Genomic DNA, 14,767 nt, shown 5'->3' on the forward strand with positions numbered 1-14,767 from the left:
TATACAAGCAATACATGTAAGTACCAAAGAACTCCTATAAATGAGGAAAAGATAATAACCCAATTTTCAAATAACGGGCAAAACACACAAACACACTTCACAAAATGACCAATAAACCCTATGAAAAGGTCCTCGATGGCATTGTTCATCAGGGAAATGCAAATTAAAATCACAATGTGATACTATCACACACAAACCAAAAGGGCTAAAATTAAAAGACGGATGACACAAAGTGGTGACAAGGATACAGAACTACTGGAGCTTCCGTACGCTGCTGAAAGAAATGTACTGAACACATGGGGAGCCTCTGACCTAGGAAATCCACTCCTAGGTGCACAGCTAGGAAATGCTTACTATCTTCCCTAAACAACGTGGACTGGACTTGTTCCTGGCAGTGTCTTTTGGAAACAACCCAAATGCCCAACAACAGTATAAAGAACAGCTATAATTATGTAATGTAATACCACAGAGATAATGGAAATGAAAGAACCACTCTGTGTACCACAGATGAGTCTCACAAACACAGTGCTACGAAAAAGCAGCTAGACACGAGGGGCACATATTATATTATTCCATTTACTTACAGCTCAAAAACAGGCAAAATTAATCTATGCTGTTAAAAGCCGTGAGTGTTTACCTCTGGGGAAGGAGAGTGGGGATACAGTGATTGCGAGGGGGCACAAAGGAGCATCTGGGAGGCCGAAGATGTTTGATTCCTCCATCCTGCTAGTGGCTTCTTGGGTGTTTGCAATTTGTGAGACCTTATGAAGATATCCATTTAGGATGTATGCTGTTTTCTGTGCATATATTATACTTGAATAATGCATATTTCAAAAAGTCAGGCAGTGTTACTGTGCAACAAAAGCCATGATCCAAAACCCACTCCTCCCCTCTTCGTCCCTCCTCCTAGAGCAACTCAATTCCTTAAGCTTTCCTTCCATATATATTTTTAAGAAATGTGCTCATACTGAAACTTCTTGGTTTTAAAATTTGAGATATGTGTAGACTTCCTACCACAATAACGTTTCCTTATTGTATAACTTTTCTGCTTCTCTTAGAGTTGATGATTACACAATCTGTTCCTTATACAGACTCCTGTTGAAGGAGTCTCTTACCTTCGGGGCACCCGGCATCACCAATACTCAATACCGCCTCACCCCCCAGGGTTCTGCAGCACAAATCAGCTTGCTTCCTTGCTAGTTTCCCTACCCCTGAGGTTTCTGTTCACTCGCCTCTACCTGTTACCACATATCTGTCTCCCTCCATTTTCACACATTCCATTGACATCTTATTTGTCATCACCTCTTACCCTCTTTAGCCTTTTTTATGCCTTTACTTTAGTGGGATTCCAGGATTCACAGATAGACCTGGAAGTCTATAATTACTACTTCTTTATAGTCTAATGGGGGCAATCCACAAATAGTTTGGGGGAATCCTATTTTATTAGTCTTTGTGTGCTTAGTATCAAGCCCAGTAATGAGCACATGGTGCTTGAAAAATATATGGTGAACTGCTGGGTGAAAAATGGCACGTGTATTGTCAAAGGAATGAACATTCTCCTTCTCCTCCCCCGCTACGCCCAGTGGTCTGCAGCTGACCACAGAGGCATGAAGAGCGTGGGTCTCACCTGTGTAGTGTTCGTTGCCTTGAGCAGCACAGGTCAGCAGCTGCGCCATGGAGGAGCCCACTGCCTTGGATGTGCTTCCCAGGTCCTGAGCACATTTTTCCAGCTATAAGAATATTCAAGGAGGAAAAGAACGTAGAAGAAAAGGAACATCTGCTGAGGTCTTAGCATCATTTAGAAAAGTCATGCAGATCAAACTTTGAGCCCTAGCTCTTTCCCAATAATGGCACTAAGCTGCAGCAGGGTGGTACAGGAGGAGCCCGAGCTTTAGAACAAACAAATCTGGGTGCAAATCCCTGCCCCTTGTTCCCTCCCCTCCCAATTACTAGCATGAGATTGAGTAAATTACTGAGCCTCTCCAAGCCTCAGTTTCCTGAGGAGATCATAATATCTAGGCTCCGGTTTTCAGAGAACTAATGTAAGCTCTCAACAAATGGTAGCTATTAGTATTATGCCTTTAGAAGCTAATTTAGAAAGTCTGCAACAAATCCTTAGCGAGAATTAATTATGGCTGGGCAGGAAGTGGGCAGACATCCAGCTGCACCACCTTCCTGGCATGTGGGACCATTAACATTGTTCAATTTGATCATTATACTTTGAGGAGTTCCAACTGAAAGGAAATGCCATAGAAATAGAGGGTTGGAGTGGTAAATGAGATTATGAAAACGGGCACAGTGCTTGCTTCCCATGAACAGCATGTTACTTTGCTTTGTAAACTGAATAAAAAATTCAGGGAACGAAGTCAGTAAAGGCCTAGAGTATGGACAATTATTTGATTACTAGATGAGGTTTTGGAAGAGAATTTCTAGGTATACTGTGAGAGTACAAAAAGGCATCAGAGAACAAATGCATTTTAAAGCTTGCAACATGTTTTCCAGGAGAGGCAGTGCTTTCCAATAAAAATAGAGCCCAGTCCTTTATAGCAAACAATATGTTATGACACAATACATACTTTATTAGAGCAATTTCTTTAAAAATTCATGATGTTTTCCTGCATTCTAACTGACTGGTCTATGCTCTATGTAAAGGTGGAATTACATGTCATGCCAGTCTCTCTTGCACTCCCTGGGGTATAGGACTTTGCAAAGAGACTTCTGGACTACTTTGCAAAGCTGTGGGCCCAGGAGGCAATCCCAACTCTGTCATTAACTGAGTGACCTAAGTTAAATGACTTAACCTCTCTGAATCTGAGTTTCTTCTTTTGTACAATTAGGGGAACTTGATTTAACACACACTTTCTGAGTGCTTTCTGTGTACCAGGCATTGTTCTATGGTACATTAGATGCTCCTGAAGTCCCCTTTACATTCTAAAAGTCTTCAGTTCATTCAAAGAGCCAGAAGCTCTCAAAAGCACAGGTTTTAGAGTCCTGCAAATCTGAATTCAAACTGTGGTTCTTCTCCTAACTGGCAGACAACATTGGACAAAACAGTGACAAACTGTGGCTCTGCGTTTCTCAACTGTAAACGGGGTTAATAAAACTTGCTCATGAAAGTTACTATCACAATAAACTAGACTGTGTGTGTACAGTGCTTCACAGATGCTTAATACATGGTGGTATTTTACTAGTAATGTTCAGTGATGTGAGAAAGTACATACAAATGAGGAGGACTGGTAAAGTTTTAGCCAACAAAACTCTGACATAAGCATCAGGAGGTGTGGTAATACGACCACAGTAGATCTCTAGGGCCATTATTCCATTTGCAGTATGGCTTTCCTGTATGGACGCACTTTGCCATTGTCCATCCTAGTGCTTTGCATTAAGTAAATGTTTTTTTAAAATGATTGCTGATAATATTTTCTATGAGTATCAGGATAGCCTCATTGCTACCCACTTTGTAGATAAAATACTTGAGACACAGAGGAGATATGAAACGTGTGCACAGCTAGTTGATGATACAGCTGAGTGTAGAAGCCAGCACTCCTAACTCCAAACCTAGTTCCTCCAGCTGCCCTGGGCATTCTTTTCAGAAAAAAACCACAGGATTAGAAACTTCTCAACATGCCGCGACATTTAGCAAACAGCCTAACAACAAATAATTTAACGTCATAACAAAAGGTACACCTGCACCCCAGCTAGCTCTAACAGCTCACCGTTTCCCCTGGAAGGGGCTTCAGCTGGCTCTCCACGGCCGCCATCTTGGCATCCTGCAGTTCATTCTTAAGCGTCTGCACAGTATTCAGAGCTGAATCGATTTCCATCGGACCACAGGCTTCATGGGCCTGTCAACAGAGTTGGGAATATGTGTACCCAGTCTGCTTCGGAAAAGTGTCCCCAACACTTTTGCAACTTATAAAATGCCTTTCTGGATATACACAGTGATTCTCCAAACCCAGCAGGAGGAGCAGGGAAAGCAAGTATTTTTAAGAACAAAATCATCCTCAGTTAGAACCTTACTCTTAACTTCCTTAAACCATCAATTACATATGTCTCATAACTGGATATAGTTAAGTGTTCCAGAAGTGACCCTTATCTGAAATGCACTGGCCTCTCAGACTCAGTGGATCCTTTATTTTCACTGTGGCTGACTTATAGAGGTAGGGCACCTAGCACAGCCATGTGTGTACACAGAGGCATGGGAAAGATGCAGTGAATGAACAAATGAACCCACCCAGGACTCTGGGGGCAAGTCTATGTCAACTTTATTGCTTCTCTTTACAAATTTCTAAATTATAAATCATTACTTTTCTGTACCGAAGATTACAAAATATTTTTTCCTTAGTAATTTATGAAAATTACTTTATCTCTTGGTCACGTATAATACTGATCTCCAAATGCTTTGATTCCATCCCTCAATATACACATGCACATATAATTATATAAACATGTAATTATTGATTAGTACACTAAATACTGGTACATTTTCATTTCTTTCCATTTTTAGATAATAGTAATAACAGCAGAAATAAATACCAATTGATTTCTGTGCCAGTATTACTCAAGAAGGAAACTGAGGCAGAGAGAGGTTAACTAACTTGTCTAAGTCACAAAATTAGTCAATGACAGTCTGATTCCAGAGCCTGCACTTTTTTTTTTTTTTTTTTGGGAGACAGAGTCTCACTCTGTTGCCCAGGCTGGAGTGCAGTGGCATGGTCTTGGCACACTGCAACCTTTGTCTCCTGGGTTCAAGTGATTCTCATGCCTCAGCCTCCTAAGTAGCTGTAACTACAGGCGTGTACCACCACACTCGGCTAATTTTTGTATTTTTAGTAGAGATGGGGTTTCACCATGTTGGTCAGGCTGATCTTGAACTCCTGGACTCAAGCAATCCACCCACCTCGGCCTCCTAAAGTGCCGGGATTAGAGCCTGCACTCTTAATCCCTATGCTACATATTAAAACACATCGCTGGGTGCAGTGGCTCATGCGTATAATTCTAACACTTTGGGAGGCTTAGGTGGGAGGATCACTTGAGCTCAGGAGTTCAAGACCAGCCTGGGCAAGATGATGAAATCTCATCTCTAAAAATAAAAAAAACACAAACAAAAAAAATCAAATGTGGTGGCACATGACAGTGGTCCAGCTACTCAAGTGGCTGAGGTGGGAGACTGTTTAAGTTCAGCAGATCAAGGTTACAGTGAGCCATGATTGCACCACTACACTCCAGTCTGGGCAACAGGGCAAGACCCCGTCTCAAAAAAAAAAAAATATATATATATACACACACACACACACACACACATATATATATACACACATACACACACACACACACACACACACATATATATTTACAAGTTTTCACAGTGTCTTCCTGTACCCAATGGACAGTCTTGCTTGAGTCCCACTTTAGGGATCACTGCTCTGGAGCAGTGTGGTTCAATGTTGGTGTGTGTCTCAGACTCAGCAAAGAAGCTTATGAAAATGCAGATGTTCAGGGTCTACGACCAGAAATTCTAATCTGGTTTCTCAGAGGCGAGGCCCAGGGATGTGCAGTCTAATAAGCATCCCCAGGTGATTCCAGTGTAGACAGTACCAGGAGCTCTCTTTGAGAAACATAGGTCAAAATAACTTTTTTATTGGATATAGTCTAAAGCTCTGGATATTTTTATTTGGCAGTGTAGCATACTCCTCATTTAAGAATTCAAGTCAGCTTCTACCTTCTTCTCTTACCAATTTATGAGGCTGCTTGTTTCTATAAAGGGATTGCTACAATGAAGAAAAGTGAATTCATGCTAGAACTTGATGCTAATACCACATCAAACATGAGTAGTAAATGAGGCCCTTTGGTAATTAATATGCTCCAGAGACAGAAATTCATTTAGTACCCAACTCTGTTCTCCTTAGGACCTTGTTAAGGTGAATGCTTCCATGCAAGATGTGAAAACATTCCAGGGCAAAAAAGATAACAAAGATGACCCTTCATAATAGATTTTCTGCCTATACAGTTTGTTATTAAGTTCATAAGATGACACCTGGAATATATGATCACTTATTCTGGACCACAATTTAGCTGGCATTGAGACACTGATGGCTACCATTCTCCCCTAAGACTGAAAAGTGGACCACTGCTTGTCCCAGGACATGGGAGGAGGAGGAAGTATGCAACTCAAAATAGTTCAACGAAAGGCATCTGAAACCAAAAAGTGAATACTAAGTCTGGGAGATAGTGGCTTAATGCAGTAAAAGCCAACCCACAGGGGCATCTTTAATAGTCATGCAAGTGGAATGGACAACTCTGCCAAGAAATAGGTTCAGCAGTGTTCAGGCCCTGGGTGGCACCCATGCCACCCCAGCTCCCTTCCTGACAAGCTAACCCCTGTGACATGCTCCACTTGCCTTCTGCGAGGCGGTACGCAGCTCCGCCAAGCTGGTGGCCAGGTTCTTGGCACACTGGCTCAGCTGCATGGCTGCGGCCTGGTCACTCACGGTGGGCACTGCGGCTTTGGCAGAGGACACCATCTTGCTTCCAGGCTATAGAGAGATGGAAAGAAAGTAAGATGGCTCCTGGGCAGCAAGAGGTAGAGAGGAGAGACCCAAGCAGTGATGTCTCCACAGCAGTCAGAACTGATTTTGTCTTAAAAAAAAAAAGGAATATTAAACAACTCGTCCCCTACTCCCAAACTGCCACCTCAAGCCAGATACTCTAGGGCAGTACATTCTAGGAATGTTTAAAAAAAAGAAAAAAGGAGGTGTCATGGAAGGTAGAAAAGGCAAAATTAGAATAGTGGCTTGAAATTCTCATTTAAAACAGATTTCAAAGAGAGTTCCTTATGAAATAGGTTTCACTGTATTTCTCAGAATAGCTCTTCATTCTGAGTCTCACATACTCCCAAAAGACTGCTTAGGAAAATGAAGACATATAAATAAAACAGCTAACATGACCTCGCATCTCACAAAGCAAAATAATTTCACCAGTGAATGGATACCTACGTGCATGTACATACATTTTCAAAAATAAGATCATACTGTTTACTCTATTTCACAATCTCCTTGTCTCACAGATCCTACCTTTTAAACAGCTATACAATATTCCAGTATATGCATCTATTGCCATTTCTCAATTCTCTGTTGTTGGCCATGTTTCCATTTTTTCCAATTTAATAAACAATGGTATGATAAACAGCTTTATAGCTAAATCTGTACACATTTATAATTTTTTTTGTATAAATTTTTAAAAGTAGAATTTCTGGATCAAAGAATATACATACTTTTAAGACTTTTAATATATATGCTATAAGACTATACTTAGAAAAGTTGCAACAAGTGCCAGATCATAAATATTAAGGACAAAAGTTAATATTTTTAATATTTAAATAATTAACATTTATAAAAGCTACCATGAGTATACAAAAAGCATAAAAAGATAATTTTGCATAATAAAAAATAACTGAAACTTATGAAAAGTGTTCAACATTGTGAATATCAGAGAAATGAAAAACCAAACAAAAATCGTTTTACAGAGCAAACTGGCAAAAACATACATGTTTTCTTAAAACCTTAATCCCCAATTTCATAAAAGATGTATTTAAAAGCACACTCCGTATTACTGCTAAGTTGTAAATTTAGATTTGTTCAACCTTCTGGAAGAGGAGTTTTATAACATGAAGTTTAAAATGTACAAACTTTTTGATCTGTCAATTCAATTTCTATTTATTTTCAACCTTCCCTTTTTCTTGTAAAGATCTATCTAGAATAGCAAAGTTAAAAGAACAAAAGAAAAAGGGAAAACAAGGGCAGGGACAGAGTAGAACCAGGAACACGTCTACATGGTTCTGTCTTAATGCCCTACAATCTTGCCAGGGTGGAGACAGTACCCACAACTGGCTCCAGGCTCTCTCCCCTCTCAAATGAAGAGAGAAATGCCTTGTCCACGTCATAATTTGCAATGTCCTAAAGATAAAAATAAGCTATTTGCAATTCTCTCTCTAGGAATTCAAGAAGAGAACAAAGACTTGAGCACATAAAGATTTTTATCACGTTATTCATGATGGCAAAAAATTGAAAACCTGTACGTCCAATGATGAGAGAAAAGTTAAGAGTATAGTCACACAACAGATTACTGAAAATCATAAACACTCATATGTTAGACGAAAAACACAAAGGGCCTACATACAATGAATACCAATTTAAAAAAATATATACACACATACATACCTGTGTTGCATATGCATGTAAAGTATGAGGAGATACATCAAACCTTTCACGTTTTATTTCTGCATGTTAGAGTTATACAACTTGAAAAATGAACCAAACAGATGTATCGCTGGGTCCTACAACTATCAGTTGAACTAGAAAGGGATGCGGAATTGACCCACCTCATCATATCAACTGCTTTTAAGTTGAGAAAAAGTGCTGATAAAGTAGAGACATTTGAATATAAGAAGCACATAAAGGGGAATTTTTCCACAACTTAATATTTTTGTTTATTTTCCTTAAAATGAATGTACCCTTCTTCACCCCAAAGAGACTGACAATACTAACTGTACAATTGCCACAGAGAACGATCATCTCTCTGGAGAAGATGCACTTCCCACTTCTTTCCCCGGTCCACGAATAATGACATTAGGATCTCTGCAAACAAAAACCTAAAGCAATGCCTATTCCTAGGCTGTTCATCACAACCTGCAACTTTTTACATGTTTTCTTCTCTTTGAAGAGAAATACATATGATGATCCTGAGGAAAATGGATCATATGCCATCTCCCCAGGGCAATTTCCCTGCATATCAGCATTTTGCTTTGCCAAGCTGAACCCACCTCTCCTGAAACTGGAAAGGTAACGAAGAGGCCTTCAAGCTCTGCCTACTGCAAAGACTTAGCTGAGGCTGTGGAGTTCATTAACTCCTGTCCTTAAAGGGCAGTCTCTGCCCAGACGAGGGCTCTGAGTGAGCCCAAGGTGACCACGGCCCTGTTACCTGGAGGAAGTTCTGGCTGGAGATGATGAGAGCCAGCTGGGCACTCAGGTCTTCGGTTTGAGCTTGGCTCCCCCTTACTCCCTGGACCAGCTGAGGGATGTGATCAGCCACTGCCTGCAGAAGGCAAGGAAATAAAAACAGCATGGCTAGAATGGTGGGATCATCCAAAGAAGCTAGAACATGACTCAAGAGCGCTTTTTGGATGTGCCATCCACTCCCAGGGGACACCAGCCCCAGGCCTTGGAATGACACTGCACATTAAGCCAGCTGGGTCCTTACCAACACTGAATCCCATTTTCTGGGCATTCTGTCTACACACACTCTACCCTGTGGTACTGGAGGTCTGAATACATTCCTTTGAAGATGATTGTCTATGATGAGGCCTAAAAGAATTTCCTTAGCTGCACTCACACCATCTGGCTCATTGCCATTGCAAACCTAGAATCAAAGGATCTACACAATTCACCGGTGGTAAACTGAAGTCATATGGCCCCATGTTCAGAAGGTGAGGGAAATACTTGGATACCGGTGCATATAAGTGCTTTGGCTTCTTACTTTGCAGGCATGCATTCTGTGCATCAGTCTTTGTGTTGCCATGGCCCCTCTTTCTCTAAGAAGGACTTCTCATTCTCAAACTGGAAAGCCCAAAGCCAGGGGAAAGGAGAGAGGCACAGCATTCCGTGAGGCAGGGCTGCTGTACAGTAACGGGCTCCTATGGTGTCTTGGGAGACGAGCCTTTTACTTTCTCTGTGTTCTGTCCACACTTCCTTTCTGTGCCCACACGTCCTTCTCTGCTTAACGAGGCTCTCAGAGGCCACAGCACTGTGGCCATCATTGCAGATAAAGGTGCACAGTGCATACTGGCCTGGGAACATACTTTTCTAGGACTGCTCCAGCACAGGTTAAAAAAATGTTTCCAAGGAATTTTAGGCCCCCTTTAGGACTGCTAGTTCTGCTAGTTCTAGTCATTTGCTCCACTCTCCCCTCTTCATCTCAATCCTTTCATTTCCTGGCAGTGACACTTGAGACCTAGTATCTTCAGTCTCTCTGCAGAAGAGGGGCGAGAGGTCTCACTCATCTGGTGGCATGTCCCTGCAAGTGAGCTGCACAGCTCCCACAGAAGAAAGTTTTCACCTCTGCTAGCAGCTGAACTGAGGACCCAAAAGGAAGCAAACTCCCCCACAACAGATGCCCTCACTCTCAGCAAGACCCCTTCGCTATCCACACAGGACCGAAGGACACCAGCCCTCCAGGACCCTACTATGTCACTGAGGCTTTTCTTCCTGGAGTGCATTCAGTCCACAACAGCAGCAGGGCTGGCCTCAGCGAACCCAGATCCAGGAATAGAGGGCTCTATCAGAAGTAAAGCCATTTCTGAAGTGGGAGCAGTGGCATCCCTCACAAATGTGAATCATTTGGCAGAGATTTGAAGAAGGAGAGAGGGTGCAGTTGGCTCTCATAACCCCAGCACAGACAGGTATGCCTCCCAGCCAGCTACCACGGCTAGCTGCAAATACTTCTAAGACATGCCAGCCAGACATGCCACCCACGTGTGGGCAGTGGCTCTGCAACTGGATTTTGTGTCTGCCACAATTCAGAGGGGCCCTGGGGAAGTCAACTCCCTGGGCTCTTAGAGAAACCAACAAGGGTGTTTACTGTACCTTTTGTAGTAAACTGGGCTCAACTTAGCAACAAGGCCCAGGTGTCAGAAGAATAGAGACATAAGGGCAACAGCAAAAAGCACCAAAGCACAAAGTCACAGAGGCTAGATGGGATGAAATAAATCCTTGAGGTGCAATTACTAGAAAGCAGGAAATCAACCCTGCTCCAGGGAGCAAGGCTGAATTCAAAGTCCTGCCTCTCAAAGAAAGGCACTCTGGAAACTCAACACTTCCTTCCTATTTCAGAGCCCTAAAATGGCCTCGTCATTGATCCTCTTTGGTTCAGTCTTTTGAAAAGAAAACTGTGGACAAAAGTAAGACAATGCTGGAAGAAAATCATACTTTCCTTCCAAACACAGGCCATCCACTTAATGGACAAAAACCAGACGTGTATACACCTGGAACATGGGAACTGGGACAAATTGGATTAGAAGCTTGGATAATCTGTCTTTACTGAATCACCAGGGGACTTGGCGTTCTAACGTTATCAGGGTCATCTGCAGCTGACCTGGCTCTCTCTGCACTGGAACCTCACCTTGCAACTCTGGACCAGCTGCTGCTGGGCCGCAGGGTTCTTGTTGGAAACAGCTGCATTCTGGGAGGCGGCAATGGTCTGTGTGGCTGCTGCTGCGGCCTGCTTGGCTGCAACCTGCAGAGGAGTGATAGATGAGTCAGGGTCTGCATATGCAACACACGTGCATGTCCTACAGGTCACTTCCACCACAGTCAGGATAGGTTTGTTGCTCTAAAAGAACTCCAAAGAGCAGGCTTTGCCTTTTAAAACCAGTGATGATCCTAATCTTACAACACACTATCTTCCTTGTGTTGACATCCTCTGAGACAAGTGACAATGACAGGCATGCTTGAAAGCTCAAGCTTTGAAGTTCATTTGTCTTTCGCAAAAACAAAAGGGATGATCCCAAGATCATAATGACACTGACAAGCTTCACCAAGTCTAAATGTTTTTGGAAAAAAAATCTTCCACAAGCAGCATAGACGGTTCTGTGTCAAGCACAAGTGCTGGTGCTCTCTCAGTACTCGAAAGCCTTAGTTCCAAAATGCTGAGACTTGCCCACCAGGCCACTTAATTGGGTTTATCCTCCTCTTTTTCCAAGAACAACAACGTTACTTTTCTTCCAGAATATAGCAGACTGCATATGGAGGGACTTCCCAGTACACAGGAAAAGGTCTCAGCTTCCAAACTCTCAAATTTCAGTGTAAGGTTCTCCCGTGTGCATTTGTAGGATAAATTTTTTTTAAAAAAAAAACATAGTTTGCGCCTATTACTATTTCAACTTTCTTTTTCAGAATAATTACTTCAAAAAATAACAAATATATTTCACTCCCTTCTATAATTCTCCACCCAAGCCTAATCTCCGAAGTTCATATTTCCTATGGGAAGTCCTGACAAAGTCACTGACTCCAACAGAATATAAATATTTTCGGCAAAAGATCCTTCTTGAATGTGTATATCCTTTAATGCTAGAAAAAAAAATAATCCAGTTCCTCCTGAAAAGAGTCTAAATTCTATTCTTGAACGTTAGAAAGGATTCGCGCTTACAGAAGCAGCTTTTTCCAATGGAGTCAATGCTTTTATAGTACTCAAACCTTCAAACAATGATGTTTGAAGTCAAACAACCTTGACTTGGCTTTCTTTATATGGGCAACACCTTGTTAATTCAACTATCTTTTCAAATAACTCTTTGCAATTTAAGATGGGCATCCCAGAAAGCCAGCCTCTTTCCTGACCTCCAGTCGGTTGACAATTTTTTTCTTAATAGCATTCTGGGCAGCTGCGTTGGTTGCTACCCGGAGGCCTTCTGCAGCTTCTCTCAGCCTTTGCTGCTGGTCCTCATTCTCCGGGTTGGCTGCAGCCCCCTGCAAAGGTGAAAATAAAGATTTCAAGTGGTCCAGTGGGAGACATCACTGAATCCATGCCTTTAGTATTGTTTTTTCTTAGTAATAGAAAGCATTTGGAAGGACAGTCGAATGCTGCAAGCAATATCTTTATGATGAAGATGTTTCCTCATGCAACAAAAAAATACCTACCAGGGGATATTTCAAAACTGCGTGGCTAAGCAGTTAGAAATCCAAAGTAATAATTAAACACTTGAGAACACTGCCTTGGTTGTCCATACAGATTAACCTGTGGTCAGAAACCCATGGTTTAAAAGATGGGAAGATTAAATCTTCCCTCTTCCTATCTCTCCCAGGGAGAATCTTCTTTTCATTGGCATGACACAGTAATGACACGTCTTCAGGTCACTCCTGAAATACCCTGTGGCACAGGTAAATGTGAAGGGGTAAGAGTCCAGTATCAACTCAGGCGGGGACAGAGGGAAGACAGGGCAGGATGGAGGGAGGGCTCAGGAATGCCATTAAAAAGATTCCAAGGAAATTTTGTGAAAGAAAGACCATGCCCAGAAATCACATTCCTAGAGACAGAGTTAGAAAGTCTAGTGTAAAGTTGAGATGGTACCCAAAAGTAATGAATTAATGAGAGAAAGGTAATGCCCTCAACGTGACAGAAAAAGAGGAAGGCAATGTGCACAGTCAGTCATGCATTCTTTGTCCAGCTCCACAGCCCTTTTACTTTGTTGCTTTTAGTTGAACATGTCTTAGAAACCTAAGTGGATTTTATTTACATGAGTGGGATTCTGAAGCAGGGGAAGGCTAATGGTAATGTAGAGAAAGGATATCATTTTAACTCTAAAATAATTCAACAAATGCTCACCGCACATTCAGCCTTCCTCTTCCACCAACAATAACAGCAGCCGTCAAGATTTCCCTTACCAGGGCCTGAATGCTTTGTAATATGTGCTTGATGTCTATACATCAATGAGTTTCTTCCTATGAACGCTTTCAGGCAATAATATTTGCTCTCCAGGCAGGGAGAACAGCAGAGAACAGCACACCGATTCATTGAAAATCAATTTCCTAAAGGTCTAGATTTCCAACTGGCCAATTTGCTAAACTTACCAATTTATAAGAACCGATTTCTTTGAGCTATTTATAAAAGTTATAGCAATGCATACAGGATGGACTAGTTTTAACAGCTGTGGCAGAATTATTTTGGCAACCCTCTTGAATAGAATCTCCTATTCTTTCAAACCTTAACCATTCTCATAATCTTGATTTTGTGTTTCTAGCACTGAAAAATTTTTATTTCTGCATTTCACATGTAAAAGGATTGTTTGGGCTACTTTTGATTTCTTTTGCAGGTTTATGGAAGTCATTTTTTTTCTGGTCATCAGGTATTTTCTAAGCTGCTCCTTTATATATGTCTCACGTGCACATCAGTCTTAATTTTATGTATTTTGAGCAGCTGGAAACCAGCATTTCTGCACTTCACACTGATGTGGATGCTTTGGGTCCTTGCTCAGCAATGTCTTTTTTTATGATGAATATGTCTCAGATATGGGGTACTAATCTTGGCCTGAAATCTTAGTTACTAATCATGAAATATATTTTTTCTGCACATTAAATATAATCCTTAGAAGTCTAACCATTGTGTGTTCTTTAGCTTTCAACAAAATTCAGCAAATTAAAATATTGCTACAAAGACAAAATGAAAACTTGTAACTAAAAGCTGCAAGAATTTACAGAAACACTTAACATTGTCCCATTTAATATAAATAACCAAAATCACATGAATACTTAGAAGAAATGAGTTTTTGGTAACTTGGTAAATGCAGTGAATTGGCCTGGTAAATAGTCACATCAAGAAACAAAACATGGCCGGGCGTGGTGGCTCATGCCTGTAATCCCAGCACTTTGGGAGGCTGAGGCAGGTGGATCAAGAGGTCAGGAGATCGAGACCATCCTGGCTAACACGGTGAAACCCCGTCTCTACTAAAAATACAAAAAATTAGCCGGGCATGGTGGCAGGTGTCTGTCCCAGCTACTCGGGAGGCTGAGGCAGGAGAATGGCGTGAACTTGGGAGGCGGAGCTTGCAGTGAGCCAAGATTGTGCCACTGCATTCCAGCATGGGTGACAGAGTGAGACTCCATCTCAAAAAAAAAAAAAAAAAAAAACGAAACGTGCACACTGGCCTGGCTCAATACTGCTTATGTGGCATTAGCATTCATCTTTTTGAGTTTTAATTTTTTTCATTTGTAAAATAAGG

At 41.6% G+C, this 14,767-nt stretch overlaps 1 protein-coding gene across 4 annotated transcripts in view; it reads right to left on the reverse strand.

Moving 5' to 3' along the window:
- Positions 1-14,767, reverse strand: part of TLN2 (talin 2) — a 455,709-nt gene that overhangs the window by 113,567 nt on the left and 327,375 nt on the right. For all 4 annotated transcript variants that reach the window (XM_033189877.1, XM_033189876.1, XM_033189874.1 and 1 more), the window contains 6 exons: positions 12,390-12,518; positions 11,176-11,289; positions 8,980-9,093; positions 6,402-6,536; positions 3,717-3,845; positions 1,628-1,730 (listed from right to left, as the gene is read on the reverse strand). In XM_033189877.1, the coding sequence (XP_033045768.1) occupies positions 1,628-1,730; positions 3,717-3,845; positions 6,402-6,536; positions 8,980-9,093; positions 11,176-11,289; positions 12,390-12,518 (724 nt within the window). The remainder of the gene's footprint in view (positions 1-1,627; positions 1,731-3,716; positions 3,846-6,401; positions 6,537-8,979; positions 9,094-11,175; positions 11,290-12,389; positions 12,519-14,767) is intronic.

Source organism: Trachypithecus francoisi, unplaced genomic scaffold, assembly GCF_009764315.1.
Source record: "Trachypithecus francoisi isolate TF-2019V2 unplaced genomic scaffold, Tfra_2.0 Lachesis_group3, whole genome shotgun sequence".
Taxonomy (NCBI): Eukaryota; Metazoa; Chordata; class Mammalia; order Primates; family Cercopithecidae; genus Trachypithecus; species Trachypithecus francoisi.